Below are 16,720 nucleotides of genomic sequence, written 5' to 3'. Positions count from 1 at the left end.
AACAAAGAAACTTAGCCAACACTTAGCTCTCTCCAAACACTGCTTGCTCTATCTACTTTGAACCTGTCTGAGTTAGAACTTCTGTTTGGAGGTTCGTGTCTTAAGAACCCTGGAAAAGGGCTCTGCTTAGCCTGTCTGTGGTGGTCTAGATCTCTACCCTTTCCCCCAACATTCCTTTACCTCCTGGCTAGGAGAAACCCTCATCATGCTCCCACAACGCTGTTTCTTCTGCAAAGGGGTGTGGGTCCCGTTTTAAACACATGTCTTTCTCCACCTGCCAGCTTCTACCCCCATCTGGTATCTGTATTGTGGAGTCTTCACACACCTGCTCAGCCGGCATGTGCTTAAACTGCCTTGTGAATGACCCTGAAGTTACCAAAACTCAGCTCTAGCAGAATTCACCTTTCAAAAATACTGTCAAATAACTCATAAATATTGAGTATCTGTGATTTGCCAGGTTCTGGGTGCTGGGGACCCAGCCGGGAGCCAGTGCCCCCCCACCCCACCCCAGCTTATTATATTCTGACTGGAGACGGGCAATGAACTAGAAAAATAAGATTGAGTGACATGAAAGAAAAAAAGAAGAGAGAGTAGAGCAGAGTCAGAGTACAGGGGATGCAGACGGACTAGGCCGGGCATTGACGGACTGTGTGAAACTCGGAGGGGAGAGCGGACCGGGAGGGCGTCACTGCCCCTGAAAAGGAGAGAAGTGGTGTTTCTGGGGGACACGGATTCCGAGGGTTCTTTTCACCAGGAGGCTCCCTTGAGAGCTCGCTGTCTGGCCAACAGAGGATCTCGGCGCTCCAACCTGGCCTCCCCACGGCGGCCAGCCGAAGGGGAGCGTCTCGCAGGTGCCAGGGAGAGCAACCCAGGAGCTCAGCTCGCTGCCTCCCAGCTACCCCGGCGGGAGGAACTAAAAGCCGCGCGGAACTAAAATCCTGACGGAAACAGGAGCCAGCGGACAGCGGAAGGAAGCGCCCACCGGAAGCCGCCCCGAGATCCGAACATGGCGACCGTCCGGTCCCTGCACTGGAGTCTGAGACGAGTCGGGGCCTGGCTGCTCCCGCCGCCCCCGCGCTGTCCCCAGCGGGCTCTGCACAAGCAAGCAGAGGGCACCGAATTCCAGAGCATCTACAGCCTGGACAAGCTCTACCCGGAATCCCGGGGCTCGGACACCGCATGGAGGGTGCCGGTGAGCGGGGAGGGCTGGACGGAAGGGGCGTTTCCCAGTCCCTGCCGGGGGGACATCGGGAAACCCGGGCAGCATCGGGCGGGAGCAAATCGGTGGTGCGCGCGGAACGAGGCGGTGGCCGCGGGAGGGAGCTTGTGTCCGGGGCGAGCGGGGATAGGGCCGCGGAGCTGGACCTGTCCCCCGGAGGCCTGGAGTGTGCGGGCGTCGCGAGAGCACGCTGAGTGTTTCTTACGGGACCGCCGGCGTTTCCGCGCTCGTCCCCCGGCCTCCTGGCCCACACGTGGGCATTTCCCCTCCAGAGTGGACAGTAAAACCCAAAGGCTGCCAAACTGTTTGGAACCTTTTGGGAAATTACACTGTCCATAGCTTCTAGGAACTTCTGCGCGCCTTAGGAAACAGGGCCCCTCTTCAGGGTGCACTGATTACCAGCCTGCTGGGTACCGGCTCTTAACGGGCCCCGGGCAGGAGGGATAGGACCTAGCCAATTCTGTTGCGTTTCCACCGACGGGACTGAAAGGGAACACTCAACTTCAGTTGAAAGCATGGTGTGTGCACTGTGTCAGGCATGGAGATAGGGAAGTTAACAAAAAATAATCTGAATGCTTGTGGAGCTAATCTTCTAATGGAGGGAGACAAGCAACAAATAAAATCAGAAATATAGAGTATGTGAGATGGTCATGAGTACTTTTGGGGAAATAAAGCCTAGACGGAAAGAGTGCTGAGGTAGGGGGAAGGGTTGCAGTTTTAAGCAGGGTGGCCTAGGAAGGCCTCTGGGAAGATGACATCTATTAAGAACCTGGAAGAATCAAGGCAGTGGGCCATGGGCATAGTTGGGGAGATGAACATCTCTGCAGAGATGAACATTCCTGGGACCACCTCAGAGCGATAGCATGCTTACCTTGTTGGAGGAACGGCGAGCAGGCCAGTGTGGCTGAGCAGGGGAGTCAGAGCAGATAAAGCTGAACAGGAGAGGTGGGGGGGGGGGTGGTGGTGGTGACATGTTTACAGGGTTAATAGGCCTTTAGCTTTACTTCAAATACCATGGAACATATTGGGGATTTGAGGCAGAGAAGTGGAAAGATTCAGGTTAGTTTTACAAGGATCATTCTTGGGGTGCCTGGCTGGCTCAGTTGGTGGAGCGTGCAACTTGGGGTTGTGATTTCAAGCCCTGTGTTGGGTGTAGAGATTACTTAAAAATAAAATCTTTAGGGGAGCCTGGGTGGCTTATTTGGTTGAGCGTCTGCAGTAGCTCAGGTCATGATCCCAGGGTCCTGGTATCAAGCCCCACTTCGGGCTCTCTGCTCAGCAAGAAACCTGCTTCTCCCTCTCTCACTCCCCCTTTTTGTGTTCTCTCTCTTGCTGTGTCTCTCTCTGTCAAATAAGTAAAATCTTTTAAGAAAATAAAAGTTGCAAAGAGCAAGTGAGGGAGCGTGGGATAAGCATAGAGAAGTAAGAAGGAAGCTGGCGGGGGGTGGGGTTATGGATATTGGGGAGGGTATGTGCTATGGTGAGTGCTGTGAAGTGTGTAAACCTGGCGATTCACAGACCTGTACCCCTGGGGATAAAAATATATGTTTATAAAAAATAAAATTAAAAAAAAAAAAAAAAGGAAGCTGGCAAGGACAGCTCAGGAGGAAGAAGGAGAACAGCTCCAAGGAGGGCAGGGCCAGGAGTCCTCAGTACGGCAGGGAGAGCAGGGCAATGAAGGTTGCACTCCCAAATCATTCTAAGATGAAAAGGGATGAAGGCAGCCAGACAAGGGACAGGTGAGGATACCATGAGTTTGGCTGGCCAGAAGAGCCTCAGAGGGGATCCTGTCTGCACCAGGCCTGCAGACAAGGGGCTCAGGCTCAAGGACATGACTACCAAGAAACAGAGCACAGGAGAGACACAGAGGTGAAAAGTCCTGGAGTGAGTAGTTCCATCTGACACAAACCGTGAAGGCACATGGCCTCCCAGGGGAGCCCCCGTGGCCCAGGAAGGAACAAGGTGGCCCACCAGGTTTGTTGTTCTGGGTTAGCAGAGGGTGTTCCTTTTAGAGTCTCCCTGAGGCACATATACTGCAGATCTTGGTCTCCCTCCAAGGAGCCCGGCCCTCGGCGGTGCGTAACTCCAGCTAAGGCTGCAGATCCGAGTTCAGACTTCCTGGAAGAGTGTTTCAGAGCTGGCACCTCCGGAGTCCGGGGAGGCTTTCTCTGTCATCCTGAAATGATTTTGCGGGGGACCCGAAAATAGTTGTATTACATCTGCAGTGTGGCTTTCCATCCTTTCTCTGATTGCCCTGGACCAATTCAGAGTCACAGCGGGTGACGTTCATTTGACACTGTGTATGTTACGTTACAGGCTGAAGCACAGCAGGGCAGGAACGACATTCCTCTGGGTAAGTAATTGTGTTTTACAAAAAATCAGTCACTTCCCCCACCCCTAAACATTCCTTCCGGACCTCTCCAGCCTTACAAAAATACAGAAACTGTCTTTGGGTGTGCAAAAGTGGAGTCCTCTCGGCACTGTTTAGAGTGGCCACAAGGTAGTGGCATAGCCGCTCTGGTCTGCCGCGCAGTGTGCAAGACGAGTGAGGGCTCGTGGTGGCCTTGGGACACGGACCAGTCTCTACAGTAGATGAGTGGATGGCTATTTGGAAGAAGTTAAGCTGCCAAAGAAGATATATAGTAAGCTACCATCTCTGCGTCAGAAACAGATTTCTATGCATATACATAAATCTGAAAGGATGTACAAGAAATTGGATATGAGGACTGGCTTGGGGAGTCGAGAGGAAAGGACATACCTCTTGGCTAGGGAGCAGGAGTGGGGACTTCTCCCCACTGTTTGCATATCTTTATTTTTTTTTTTAAGATTTTATTTATTTATTTATTTGTCAGAGAAAGAGAGCGAGCAGGAGGGCACAAACAGGGGAAGCAGCAGGCAGAGGGAAAAGCAGGCTTGCCACTCAGGTCATGATCAGTGTCCTGGGACTGAGTCCTGCTTTGGGCTTCTTGTTCAGTGGGGAGCCTGCTTCTCCCTCTACCTTAAAAAAAAAATGAGGGGCGGTGGGAAGGACACCTCTCAGAAGGAGTCGTGAGGGAGATGGGCCACCAGTGACTCGGGGCCAGCCCTTTGCCACTCGTACCTCTCGGCTGCTCACCATCCAGTCTTCTGCAACTTTCCCACTAGCATGCTTTCTCCAGACGAGGACTCAGACACTGCTTTTCACGAATTATAAAAACAGAAGGAAGAAACGTCATTTTACATTTTATAGACAAACCAACCTGAGGCCCAGAGAAGCAGAGGGACTTTGCCAAGATCACAGCTGGTCAGGGGCTGTGTCAGTGTTAGAAGCAAGGCTCCAGGCTCCGGTGCTAGGCCACTTCCATCCAGCGGGATCTGGGAATACACAGTGAGCGTCTGTCCTCTTGGAGCTTCCAGCCTGTGGGGCTTCCACACCCACCACATTGTGAAATACGACATCAAGTTAAGTTTATCCCTAGTTCGGGCTTTTGAAAGAGTCTTCGCTTTAAAACAAGCAAACAAACAGCAAAAAGCTAGCCCGGCCAGATCTGGTGAAAGGGACTGGACCAGAGACAAACGACCCAGGTCATAATTTTACAACCTCTGCTGTGACCTTGGGAAGGGGACTTATTCTTGATTTTAGTTGACAAACTGTAAATAATCTCGACTTTACTGCCCTGAATGTTACATTAATATATATAAAAGTCATTGAAAGAGAGGTATCATAGGGATAGTTATGATGGTAATAAATTAATAATTTGTGCATTTTGGCATGGAGTAATCTCTCTCTCTTTTCTTTCTGGTGTGCATCCTGTTCTATAGATCGTTTGACGATATCTTATTGTCGGAGTAGTGGTCCTGGGGGCCAGAATGTTAACAAAGGTATGGGCACCTTGTTTTCTTTCACTTTATAACTTTCGGAGTTCTGTGTTTACAGTCATATGGAATAAAGGGATTTTTTTTTTTTTTTTTTTTTTAGCAGAAGCCTAAATACCACCAGTTTATAATAATCCTCTTAATTCTTTTGAATGTGGTCTGATCAGCTGCGGGTTGCTAGGACTTGGGTTGGCTTGTGAGCCTAAACAAAGGGAAATCACAGTGTGAGTTGGCAGCTGGCTCTGAGAGCAGGTTTCCTTCATGGAACCCATCCCCCCATTCTTTTCAGACCCCATTAAGAGAAGCACTGAGCATTTCGTTCCTGGAAGTTCATTTTCGTCCAGCAGTGCCTCACCATCTTTGCAGGCTCCTCCCATCACCAACTTTGTATCCCCAAGTCACACAGAGCAGAAACGTCCCTGGCTGGATGTCTTGCCTCCCTGTTTCAGGATCGTCACCAGCCACCGGGTGCTGAGCCTACCTGAGAGTCTCAGTGACCCGTGCTCTCTCATCCCTTAATTTGCAGTGAACTCCAAGGCTGAAGTCAGGTTCCATTTGGCAACTGCCGAATGGATCGCAGAGCCCGTGCGGCAGAGGATCGCCGTCACGGTAACCACCAGCTCCTTTTCCCATAATTCCTCAGTCGCCCTTAAACCTTTACTCCGGGGACACCTGCGTGGCTCAGTGGGTTAAGTATCTGCCTTCGGCTTTGCTCATGATCTCAGGGTCCTGGGATCGAGCCCCACATCGGGCTCCCTGCTCAGTGGGGAGCCTGCTTGTCTCTCTCCCTCTGCCTGCAGCTCTGCCTTGTTGTGCTCTCTCCATCTCTCTGTCAAATAAGTAAAATCTTAAAAAACAAAACAAAACCAAAAAAGCCTTTGCTCTGTAGAACTCAGGTTTTTCCTTTGTTCTCTGCAGCATAAAAATAAGATCAACAGGTCAGGAGAGTTGATACTCACCTCTGAATGTAGCCGCTACCAGTTCCGAAATCTGGCAGATTGTCTCCAGAAAATTCGAGACATGATTGCTGAGGCCAGCCAGCCAGCGAAGGAGCCATCCAAAGAAGACGCTGCACTACACAGAATCAGGTCCCAGAAAGGGCACCCGAGCTCCTCGCAGCCGAGTTGTGGGGGTGGGGGTGGCGGCATCGAGAAGACAGGAGGCCGGGGGAGTCCACGACTTCCCAGCAGAGGGTGGGGGAGCTCCGGGAGTGAGCGAGACCGCTGACCCGAGGGGCCCCGCACCGCGCTGAAGCAGCTCTCACCACTCCGGGTCGGGCATCTGGCCTAACTGCGGTCTTTTTGTTTTCAGGATAGAAAACATGAATCGGGAAAGGCTGAGGAAAAAGCGAGTACATTCTGCCCTAAAAACAGACAGGAGAGTGGGTATGGATTGAAATCCTCCTCCAGAGCCGGCGTGGCCCTCTTCAGGGGGTCCAGGCTGCCACAGCCGAGAGCATGAATAGCATGGGGGGGGGGGGGGGTGGTGTGTGTGTGTGTGTGTGTGTGTGTGTGTGTTAACACCTGTCTTTACCATTGGCGCCGCCACGAGAATGTTCATCTGGAAGGAGGGTTGCAGGCCCTGGTTGCAGAGGTCTTCATAGGCAATCACCTGTTGTCAAACCTTAATTACTCGTTTAATATATGAGCTGCATTAAAACTCCGCAAGAAATGCAGTGGGCTTGGCCTCATTGAGAACGCTTCAAGAACAGAATTCCGACCTTTTCCGTCAGTTGAAATCTGCCCCCTGGAAACAGGACTGGGCTGCGGTGTCTCCTCTCAGGGAACATGCCTCAGGGTGGGAGGGCTGAGACCGGTGAGCCGGCGTCCGAGCTGGGCCTTGAAAAGGGAATAGAGTTTTAGTCAGTAGAGGTGGGGGAGGGACGTGCCGGTGGGAGAGAACAGTATGAATAAGGGAAACCGGAGAAAAGGCTGGGGTGGAGGAGCCGAGGCAGCCATCTGAATGGTGGATTCGTGCCAAGGGATCGTGGGAGGTGATTATGGAAAGGGAGACAGAAGCTCAATGTGGAGACTCAAATCCAAGTTCAAGAGTTTAGATTTTAAGAAATGTAGGTGACAGGGAGGGGCGCCTGGGTGGCTCTGTCAGTTGAGTGTCCAAGTCTTGGTTTGGACAAGATGTTGACTCAGGTCAAGATCTCAGGGTCCTGCCCTCAGCGGGGAGCCCCCCCCCACACCCCTGCCCCAGCTCATGCACTCATGCTCTCTCAAAATCTTTAAAAAAAAAAAAATGTCGGTGACAGAGCTGCTGAGGTTCTCTAGTGGGAAGGATACCACGTGTCAGGTGCTGTCGCACGCTGTGGGGTTTTAGAGGCAGGAAAAGAGTGAGTTGGAACTGAAAATAGGTTTTCGCAATCCTCTGGGTACGGGAAGCGCCCGGCTTTTGTCTTCTGGAAGCAGAAGACAAGGCGTGTACGGATTTCTTAGGATGTTCTCTATGATTCTGATCTAGTTCACGCGTTCAGCAAATACTGCTTTGTGATGCTCTGAAGGGCGGATAATTAGCCACAGTAGTAGGTACACCGTGTGAGCCGGGCCCTCATTCATGTAAGTGTAACCAAGGGACAAAAGTCGTTGATAAATGACTAATGAGTCCCCTCTAGAGACTCAGAGCCTAGGAGAGGAGAAGCTCGAGGCAAGGCGGTGCCACATTGGCCTGCTTATTCGTTAATTCAGCAAACAGTGAATGCCAGGCACTGGGCGACGTCCCAGGGACTGAGCGGTGAACAAGAAAGTCCTTTCTCCCAGAGAATTTACATTTGATCAGGTGATGATAAAAAGCTGAGAAGAAAAGTGGGATTCCTGTTACGGTAACACACGCTAAAACGTATATCAGGCCTAAATCGGTTCTGGGAAACAGAGAAGCAACTAGTTGCAGCTTGAGGGTCAGAGCAGATAAACTTGGTCGTGGTTCTTGACATAGGAGGGAGAGAGGGGAGGGGCTGGCTGTGGAGCAAGGTGAGGGCTTAAAATGTGACGGGACATTGAGACTCTACCCCTACAGAGGCTGTCGGGAGATTAATCTGTGAATGAACAAGGAGAGCGCGGGGAGATGAGCACAGGCGGGTGGACTGACCCCTGTAGGCGACGGGTACCCATCCTGGAACTCAGGCAGTGGCAGCAGGAACGGAGAGCCAACAGCAGGTGCAGAAGGATGATGGAGACAGGAAATGGGCCCAGGTAGAGCGGGAGCAGGTGCGTGTGTGGTGCTGCGTGGACACCCGGAAGGCACAAAAGGGACAGCCTTGGGAGGATGTGGGGGTGCAGATGGTTTTGCCTGTGAGTAGCTGACCCGTGGGGCCTGAGGAGGAGGGGAGGCCTGGGGCTGGGAGTGAGGCCGCAGTTGGAGGCTGCAAGATGGAGTCTTGGGAATGGGTAGGAGCAGCTGAGGAGGAGGCAGAGCAGAACCTGGGGGCTTGCTGGGTGAGATGGTGGCAGTGGGAAAACAGAAAAGGCATCCCCGTGGGCTGACCCTGGAGCAAAGCGATGGACCTCAGAGGACTTCAGAAGACCTTGGTGGCACGTGAAGGGACCTGGAAAGGCATTCAGGACACAGAGGAGGGGATGAAAGGGAGAGAAGCAACAGCCTGAGGGACAGGGGATAGAGCACAGGAGTAGGACCCACCCTTTAAAAATGCTGGGTGCTCGGATGCCTGGCTGGCTGCGCGGGTAGAGCACACGACTCTAGATCTCGGCGTCCTCGCTTCCAGCCCCATTTTGGCAGTGGAGCCCACGAATTAGGAAAGCAATAACCTTTAAAAGGCGGCGGACAAAAGAACGAGCACAGGTGAAAATGGTTCCATGTAGTAGGTCAAAGCAAGGCCAAAGTGCTTTATGGTGAGTATTTAGTTGGAGGAGGTGGGGACTGAGGGGGAGGAGACCTCTGGGATGCAGGAAGTGCCTGCTCTCATCCACTTTGTCACATGAATGTCACACCTCAAGGAACGAATTGGTGAACTTAAAGAGCTCCCTCAAGGCCGGGGACCGGAGCCAGGCGGCCCCAAATTCCTGCTCCTTGCTGAGGTTAGGCAGGAAGGGGATCGGTTTCTGCGGACTCCCCAGATGTGGGAGCGAGAAAAGCAAAGAAGAATGTCCCAGTTCCCTGGGCCCTGGACGCCTGGAGTTGGGGGAGGCAAATTCTCGAGGCAAGCCACGGGGAATAACGGCTGCTTTCTGCTGAAGCTTCTGCTGGAACATCTTTGAGAAATGCACGGATGTTAATAGTGGAGTCTAAACGCGTGTCCCATTTAAAAATGAACTCATTCGTTATTTGTATTACTCTTTGTAAACAGTTTCAAAGGAACAAAACAGTAGGCTGAAGTATTTATTTGGCTTTATATATATTTGTTTTATCGATGATGTATACTTGCGATTGGAAAGGTTTGTCCTGGTCGTGCACTGCCTGGCGATGGGGAAGACCCTCAGTGCTTGGGTTCCAGTTTTCGCGATGGACGCTATTCTGTTCTCGTTCACTTCCTGCACTGCTTTTTCCTAACGTTCCTGGACTTTCCGTCAGCTCTGCACCGGGGGGCACAAGGGCTGGGTGGGCGTCAGGCTTGCGCGCCCGTGCCCGGGGGTCTGGCAGCCCCGCGTCCCGCCGCTGCGGGCCGAGACTAGGGGGCCGGATGGCGCCTTCCGGACTCGCAGGCCCCAGTGGCCTAATGGATAAGGCACTGGCCTCCTAAGCCAGGGATTGTGGGTTCGAGTCCCACCTGGGGTAAAAGCGTTGTTTTTTCGCTTTCTCCTCGCCTCACGCGTCCGTGACTAAACGGCACCAAAAAGTCCGAAGAAGACCGCCCCGCCACTTTTGTACAGCCCACAGGCCGAGACTACGCAGCCGCACTCGTCCCGGAGGCTTAAAGGTATAGCGGGCCCCGAAGGGGCGCGGTGACGCCAGGCCCGGAGCAGGGAATACGGGCCGCACTGACCCCCAGACTCCGGGCAAAGCCGAGACCCTGGTAAACTGCGCGGCAGGAGCGGGCGGGCCGGGCCGGGGTCCGGCGTCAGGGCCCAGGTACGAGGAGCCCTCGGGACGCGGGTCGTCATCGCGGAAGTCGGGGTACACAGAGGTCCGCGCGTTCCCGACACCAAAAGTTGCCGCGGGGAGAGCCACCCGCACCACCCCAGGTGGGACTCGAACCCACAATCCCTGGCTTAGGAGGCCAGTGCCTTATCCATTAGGCCACTGGGGCGCGACGACACGGGGTTCCCACGTGGTCCGTGGTAACGCGCAGCCGCACGCCCGCGACCCTCCCGCGGTGCCGCCACGCTGGCGGCCGGACCGCGCGCCCCGAAACCGGAGCGGGCTCCTGCCAGCTGCCCGAAAAGCTAGAGTCCGAGACCCGCGGGGACCACAGGGCGCTGGCGGCGCGCAGGTGCACGGAGAGGAGCGGGTTTCCCGGAAGGCGAGTGCCGAGCGGCCTCGGAGACCGGGGAGCGGACGAGGAGGGAGGCAGAACGAACCCGCAGACGAGGCCGAGCGGGGCTGCTGTGGCCCGCGTCACCGAAGGGCATGCGCCCCTCACCCAAAAAGAAACCGACCACGAAGGGACTCGAACCCTCAATCTTCTGATCCGAAGTCAGACGCCTTATCCGTTAGGCCACGCGGCCGCGACGCCCAGAGACTCAACGTGTGCAGGCCAGGTGCAGCCCCCTCGCTGGTGGCGGCACGGGCGGGAGAGGACCGCGCGCGCCGGGCCCCAAGGTGCGTCACAGGTGTACTAGGGCCAGAGCCAGGGCGCAGTCCTTGCGGCAGCGCCAATGCTAGTGTAGTTGGAGGTCGCTAAATAGGTATCCTGGCACGATTAGTCACGTAGGGGACCGCGTGGCCTAATGGATAAGGCGTCTGACTTCGGATCAGAAGATTGAGGGTTCGAGTCCCTTCGTGGTCGATATGTTTTAATCGTGAAGAGATGCTATCACAACCTTTACAGCAACTGGATCCGGGCCTCTACCCTTGTTTTAGACACAGTCGGGCCTCCGTACCCCTTCCTAACTGCAGCCCCCTCACCTGAGGCTGATTGTGAGGACACGCATCCAATCGACTTTTGTACCTAGGAACTTCCGGGGCTGACGTCATTACGCAGCCACACGGCGTCACAATTCAAGAGGCATGTGATCGGGCGTCGCTTGCGTGAAGCCCCAGTGGCCTAATGGATAAGGCACTGGCCTCCTAAGCCAGGGATTGTGGGTTCGAGTCCCATCTGGGGTGAGGTAGTTTGCAGGTGGAGATCCTTTTCCTCACCTTATCCAGGTAAAAACAAACACCCAGCGGGGAAGTCTCTTCTTCAAAGCGTGTGTCTGTGTGTTTGTGTAAATCTTCTCTTCTTCAAATCATGTGCGTGTGTGAGTGTGTGTGTGTGTGTGTGGATTTCTTGGTGTCTTTTTTTTTTTTTTTTTTTTTTTTTTGGTGTGTGGATGCGTGGGGGGGGTTGTTTTTGGTTTTTGGTTTTTTTTTTTTTTTTTGGTCTCTTTTTTTTAGTGTGTGGATGCCTCGGTTGCCGGTAGTTTGCCTTTCCTTTTTGATCAAACCCGGCTGCACTTCGGAAGATAAACCCATGTGAGGACAAACGCGGCCCCACCGCGTGTTGCCCCAGCCGGTGTCCAAACACGCCTCGCTAAAGTGCTGCGAAAGCTGCACGTCCACGCACGAGAGAAGCGCGCGTGTTCTCTGTGCGTCCGTCACCGTGAAGTTGAAAGCGGCGCACGGGCAGCCCCCTGCCCCTCAGCCCCGCGGTGGGCGCCGGCCCGTAGAACCGGCCCCCACCGCCCCCCGCGCCCGCTAAGACGAGGAGGCGTGCACGGAAGCTCGCGTGTGCACGCGCAGCCGACGGGGACACACCAGGGCCAGCCTCTGGGGTCCGCCCAGGCCCGCAGGAAAAAGGTGGCTCAGGAGTGTTTCTAAAGGGACTGTCGGAGAGGGACGTTTATGATTTTCCTACTTTCCTATGTACATAATCCTTTAGTAAGAGGCTCAATTCAAAAAATATATATTATTTTGGCCAGATATTTTTTTCTTTTTTCTTCTTTTTTCCGCTTTGGAGCACACAGCTCCAGAGAACCTGTGGTGGGCTTTCCAGGTGGAACATCTCACATCGCGGGCACTTCAGGGTATCATGTCTACAGGTGGGCGGGAGTGGGGAGGCTGCACGTTCATCAGATTTCCCTAAGACTACCCAAAAAAGTTTAAAAACCACTGTGTCCCTACAAACAAAAACCAAACCAGAAGTAGAGAATCCTCCTCTCCCTTCTCCAGCATCATCCAGAATTCTTCCTGCTCCCTCCACTCAAAATCACGTTTTATGGATGTTATTTTAAATCATCTCTGACTCCCACACCCTGGCGCAGGCCTGCGGCATCACGGACCTAGCCCGTACCCCTGGAGTCGGTGCCTCTCCTAAAACCATCCTCCAGGCCCTGACTCCACGGAGGTTACACTCGAGTGAGAGAGAAGACGGTCAACAAGTAAACTGGTGAATCGGATGACTTCAAACTAAAGAGGGCCATGGGGAGGTATGAGCTGAGGACCCGGAGAAGGCCTCTCTCTGGTCAACAGCAACAGCCTCCTTGGCAACCCAGTCCCCGGCAGGACCTCTTTAATGTCTTGATAGGCTGCCGACCTCATAGGGCTGTTGTGAGCTGTAAATGAAATTATTTTGTCCAGTGAGTATAACAATGCCTGGAACACAGCAGTGCTCTCTAAGTCAGGACTGTCATGTTTACTAACAGACCAGTTTGCCCCATTATTCAAGGTTTGTATGTGATATTCTAGCTAGAAGTGAATCCCTCAAGGCTCAAATTTCCTGACTTTGCCTTTCATTCATTATGAATTCATAAGATTCTTCTGAATGCCAAGCACAGTGCTAAACCCTCGGGAATATAAATGACCAAGGTATAATGCTGGCACTCGACAAAGAATCTTCTAGAACCCTCTAGATCTTTCTAACCCTCTAGGATTGATCATGTTACTTTTATCCTCCAAGCTTTCTGTAATTACTTGATTTCTCACTAAAACTCATGAAAATGAGTTTGTTTCCAAGTGCCTGCATTTTTGTATTGTGTTATTCTAATTTATATGTTGGTTATTAATTTTTTAAAAAGATTTTATTTATTTGACAGAGATCACAAGTAGGCAGAGAGGCAGGCAGATAGAGAGGGGGAAGCAGACTCCCTGTTAAGCAGAGAGCCCGATGTAGGGCTTAATCTCAGGACCCTGGGATCATGACCTGAGCCGAGGGCAGAGGCTTTAACCCACTGAGCCACCCACGCGCCCCTTAATTGTTGTTTTTTAAAGATTTTATTTTTATTTGTCAGAGAGAGAGAGAGAGAACACAAGCAGGGGGAGCGGCAGGCAGAGGGAAGAAGCAGGTTCCCAGCTAAGCAAGGAGCCCAATTCAGAACTCAATTCCAGGACCCCGGGATCATGACCTAAGCCAAAGGCAGACACCCAACTGACTGAGCTACCCAGCCATCCCTTAATTGTTGGTTTTATTTCATATTTGCTCTGGAGTCAGATGTGTACTGTAGTTTGTTTTGTTTTGTTTTTCTTTTTAATTTGAAGCTTTCTTTATAGTCTAATGTTATCGGTTCCCAGTTATTCTGTTTGTAGGACACAGAATTTAGTATATAAGTTATTAAGTGAGCCTTTTATTATAGTTTGATATAGTCTCATTTTGCAAATGCCAAAAGTAGGTGTTAAAATCTTTACAACTGTTATGTTTCCAGCAGTTTTAAACTTTTTTGGTTTTACCTATTTTAACATTTTTTTAGCATGTCAAGGTTCCGATTATTTTTAATCCCTTTATTAAGAATTACATTTGAGGGGCACCTGGGTGGCTCAGTGGGTTAAAGCCTCTGCCTTCGGCTCAGGTCATGATCCCAGGGTCCTGGGATCGAGCCCCGCATCGGGTTCTCTGTTCGGCGGGGAGCTTGCCTCCCCCTCTCTCTCTGCCTGCCTCTCTGCCTACTTGTGATTTCTGTCAAATAAATAAATAAAATCTTAAAAAAAAAATTACATTTGACCCACTTCATATTTTTGTCTTAAATTCTACCTTGCTAAATGGTAATATAACTCACATAGTTGCCCATCCTTTAAAAATGTGCATTGCAAAAATTTTCGAAAATACACAAAAACAGAATAGTGAGCCAACCTAGATTTGTTAGTTATTAGGATTTTTTCACATTTGCTCCAATAATCCATTTATCCTTTCATTTTTCTGAAGTATTTTAAAGTAATTCCAGACATCACATCATTTCACCCCAGGAGACATTCACATACTTCAATATTAATCTAATTATCTTTTTTAAGATTTTATTTGTTTATTTCTGAGAGAGAGAGAGAACGCATGCACAAGCAGGCAGAGTCAGAGAGAGAAGCAGGCTCCCTGCCGAGCAAGGAGCCCAATTCAGGACTCGATTCCAGGACCCTGGGATCATGACCTGAGCCGAAGGCAGCAGCTGAACCGACTGAGCCACCCAGGCGTCCCTTTAATTATCTTTTCACAGTTGATGGGCGCAAACCAGTATCCAAGTAAGGTCACACACAATATTTGGATGTTGGGTCTTTTCAGCTTCTTTTAACCTAAAGCTGTCCCTGCCTTCCGTCTTACATTACCCCACACCACTGACTTGTTGAAAAACAAAGGTCAAATGTCCCATATTTTGGATTTATCTTTACTTTATGGTGCCATTTAACTTGTTCCTCTATCCCGGCTATTTCCTCTAAATTAGAAGTTAGTTTTAATGCCTCCATTAAAGTCAGGTTCAACTTTTTGGCAACAACAAAACAAAACAACTTTCAAATGGTGCTGCGTACTTAATACCGTGTATCAGAAGGTAGAGCCGATAGGCTTGGCATCAGGAGAACCTGCTCACAGTCAGTTCTTCACCAGCCTTTCATATTATGGTTTCATCCTCTGAGAAGCTTGGCCTAAAAAACTATTTCATTAGGAATTACAAAATAGTGACTTCTGATGTTACCCTTTTTTTCACATTTATTGGCTGGAATACTTTGTAAAGAACTTTCATGAATTATGTCTGCTAGTTTATCCTGAAACAGTTGTTTAAAAAGGCAGGGTATATGCGTAATATCTTTTCTTTCAGTGCCAGTTTTTTCAATGAACTGGAACCCCCCCCCCACACACACAGATATATATATTTTTATATATTTATATATATATATATATATATATATTTATATATATATATATATATATATATATATATTTTATTTTTTTTTTTTTTTTTTAAAGGATGGACAGCTTGTGGTTGGATTTTGGGTTGACCCAGTATGAAAATTTGCCTAATAGGGGTCTCCCCTGATTCATCTTTATCCTAAATGTTTGATTCTGGATCCTGTATTTATGTTATTTTGTGGATTTCTATCTTTACCTTTTGCTATATAGGATGTACTCTTGGGGCACCTGGGTGGCTCAGTCAGTTAAGTGTCTGCCTTTGGCTCAGATCATGATCCCAGGGTCCTGGGATCCAGCCCCACACATTTGGCTCCCATGCTCTTTCTCTCTCAAATAAATCTTAAAAAAATAAATAAAAAGTACTTTTTTCTCTAGTGATTTGAAAAGCATAATCCCATTTTACTAGTGATTATTTTTTTTAAGATTTTAAGTTATCTCTACATCCAACACAGGGCATGAACTCACAACTCCAAGATCAAGAATCACACACTCCACTAACTGAGCCAGCCAGGCACAAGACTAGTGATCATTCTCAATGTAAAATTAATGCATGCTCAATGCCAAAATTTCAAACAGCCCAGGAGAGTACACAGTTTAAAAGTGCCCCAATCCTACGCAAATGCCTTGGATGGAGAGCATGTCCAGTCGTTCACTAGTTTCTCTTCCGGTAAGTCTTCCAAAGGGTCTCCCTCCAATGCTAGGGAACCCTGCTACAAAACTTCCTGGGGACCAGTGTTGGGTCCTTCCTTGAACAAGTTCTAACCCCACTCCAAAAGCAAACTGAACGGCTTTTTCTTAGATTCCCCAGGTTTTACATTCGGAATCCTTCGATCTTTAGTAGGATGGCACACTGCCAGTTCAGTGACTCACAGCAGAGAGAGGGAATGTCACTCATTTCTGTTTTGTGCACTGAAGGCCTTCTGGCGCATACACTGCTGTAACTAAGCAGCTCTAAGAGGAAAACACCTTGCCCCTCAACCACACTTTACCTTCAACACAGTACCTGCCCCTATAACCAGGGGTGATGGGGCCCAGGCTCCCCTCTGCTTATGTCCTTTAAGACCACATGGCTTTCTAGGTGCTATCAGCCATTGTCACTCTCCTCTAGTCCATCTGCCACCTTTGGTAGCAATGTCAAAAGGCTGCTGGTCAGTGCATGCTGCCCTTGCTCTTGCAAGTTTTTCCTACAGGATCTAAGCCTTATTAGGTCAGATGCCTCTGCCAGGAACACTTGCTTACCTAGAACCTTCCCAGGTTATCTCATCATAATCATTCTCATTATAATCCTGAGGTTTGTGAATGAGAAAAGGCAAGTCCTAAGGCAGTGAACAAGTAGTCTAAAACCAACAATTCAATGCTCAGAGAGAGTAAAGGGGTAGGCAGACCAGGTCCTCTGACTTGGAAGGGCAACAGAATGCCTTCTACCACCTCACCTT

The 16,720-nt window shown here is 50.5% G+C and overlaps 2 protein-coding genes and 5 non-coding genes across 8 annotated transcripts; 5 read left to right on the top strand and 2 right to left on the bottom strand.

The window, feature by feature from the left end:
• The first annotated feature begins 833 nt into the window (after positions 1-833).
• Positions 834-6,749, top strand: MRPL58 (mitochondrial ribosomal protein L58). 2 transcript variants are annotated; one of them, XM_047707318.1, is made up of 6 exons: positions 834-1,192; positions 3,536-3,572; positions 5,021-5,080; positions 5,601-5,683; positions 5,993-6,162; positions 6,391-6,749. In XM_047707318.1, the coding sequence occupies exons 1-6, from the start codon at positions 1,007-1,009 to the stop codon at positions 6,533-6,535; spliced, it is 681 nt and encodes a 226-aa protein (XP_047563274.1). In that variant the 5' UTR covers positions 834-1,006; the 3' UTR covers positions 6,536-6,749. The 2 variants fall into 2 exon arrangements, with proteins under 2 accessions (XP_047563274.1, XP_047563273.1); XM_047707317.1 differs by having other exon boundaries at positions 864-1,192; positions 6,386-6,749.
• A 1,699-nt stretch (positions 6,750-8,448) lies between these two features.
• LOC125087538 (uncharacterized) lies at positions 8,449-12,081 on the top strand. The gene is made up of 5 exons (XM_047707969.1): positions 8,449-8,514; positions 10,026-10,218; positions 10,273-10,496; positions 11,149-11,201; positions 11,622-12,081. The coding sequence occupies exons 1-5, from the start codon at positions 8,449-8,451 to the stop codon at positions 11,710-11,712; spliced, it is 627 nt and encodes a 208-aa protein (XP_047563925.1). The 3' UTR covers positions 11,713-12,081.
• Positions 9,739-9,811, top strand: TRNAR-CCU (transfer RNA arginine (anticodon CCU)). Its single transcript has one exon. It is a non-coding gene; the product is annotated as a tRNA-Arg (tRNA).
• Positions 10,211-10,283, bottom strand: TRNAR-CCU (transfer RNA arginine (anticodon CCU)). Its single transcript has one exon. It is a non-coding gene; the product is annotated as a tRNA-Arg (tRNA).
• TRNAR-UCG (transfer RNA arginine (anticodon UCG)) lies at positions 10,629-10,701 on the bottom strand. The gene has a single exon. It is a non-coding gene; the product is annotated as a tRNA-Arg (tRNA).
• TRNAR-UCG (transfer RNA arginine (anticodon UCG)) lies at positions 10,910-10,982 on the top strand. The gene has a single exon. It is a non-coding gene; the product is annotated as a tRNA-Arg (tRNA).
• Positions 11,230-11,302, top strand: TRNAR-CCU (transfer RNA arginine (anticodon CCU)). Its single transcript has one exon. It is a non-coding gene; the product is annotated as a tRNA-Arg (tRNA).
• Positions 12,082-16,720: the final 4,639 nt, after the last annotated feature.

This window comes from Lutra lutra, chromosome 16 (genome assembly GCF_902655055.1).
Source record: "Lutra lutra chromosome 16, mLutLut1.2, whole genome shotgun sequence".
Classification (NCBI taxonomy): domain Eukaryota; kingdom Metazoa; phylum Chordata; class Mammalia; order Carnivora; family Mustelidae; genus Lutra; species Lutra lutra.
Note: the sequence above shows the minus strand (reverse complement) of the source record. Positions and strands in the feature narration are given on the sequence as shown.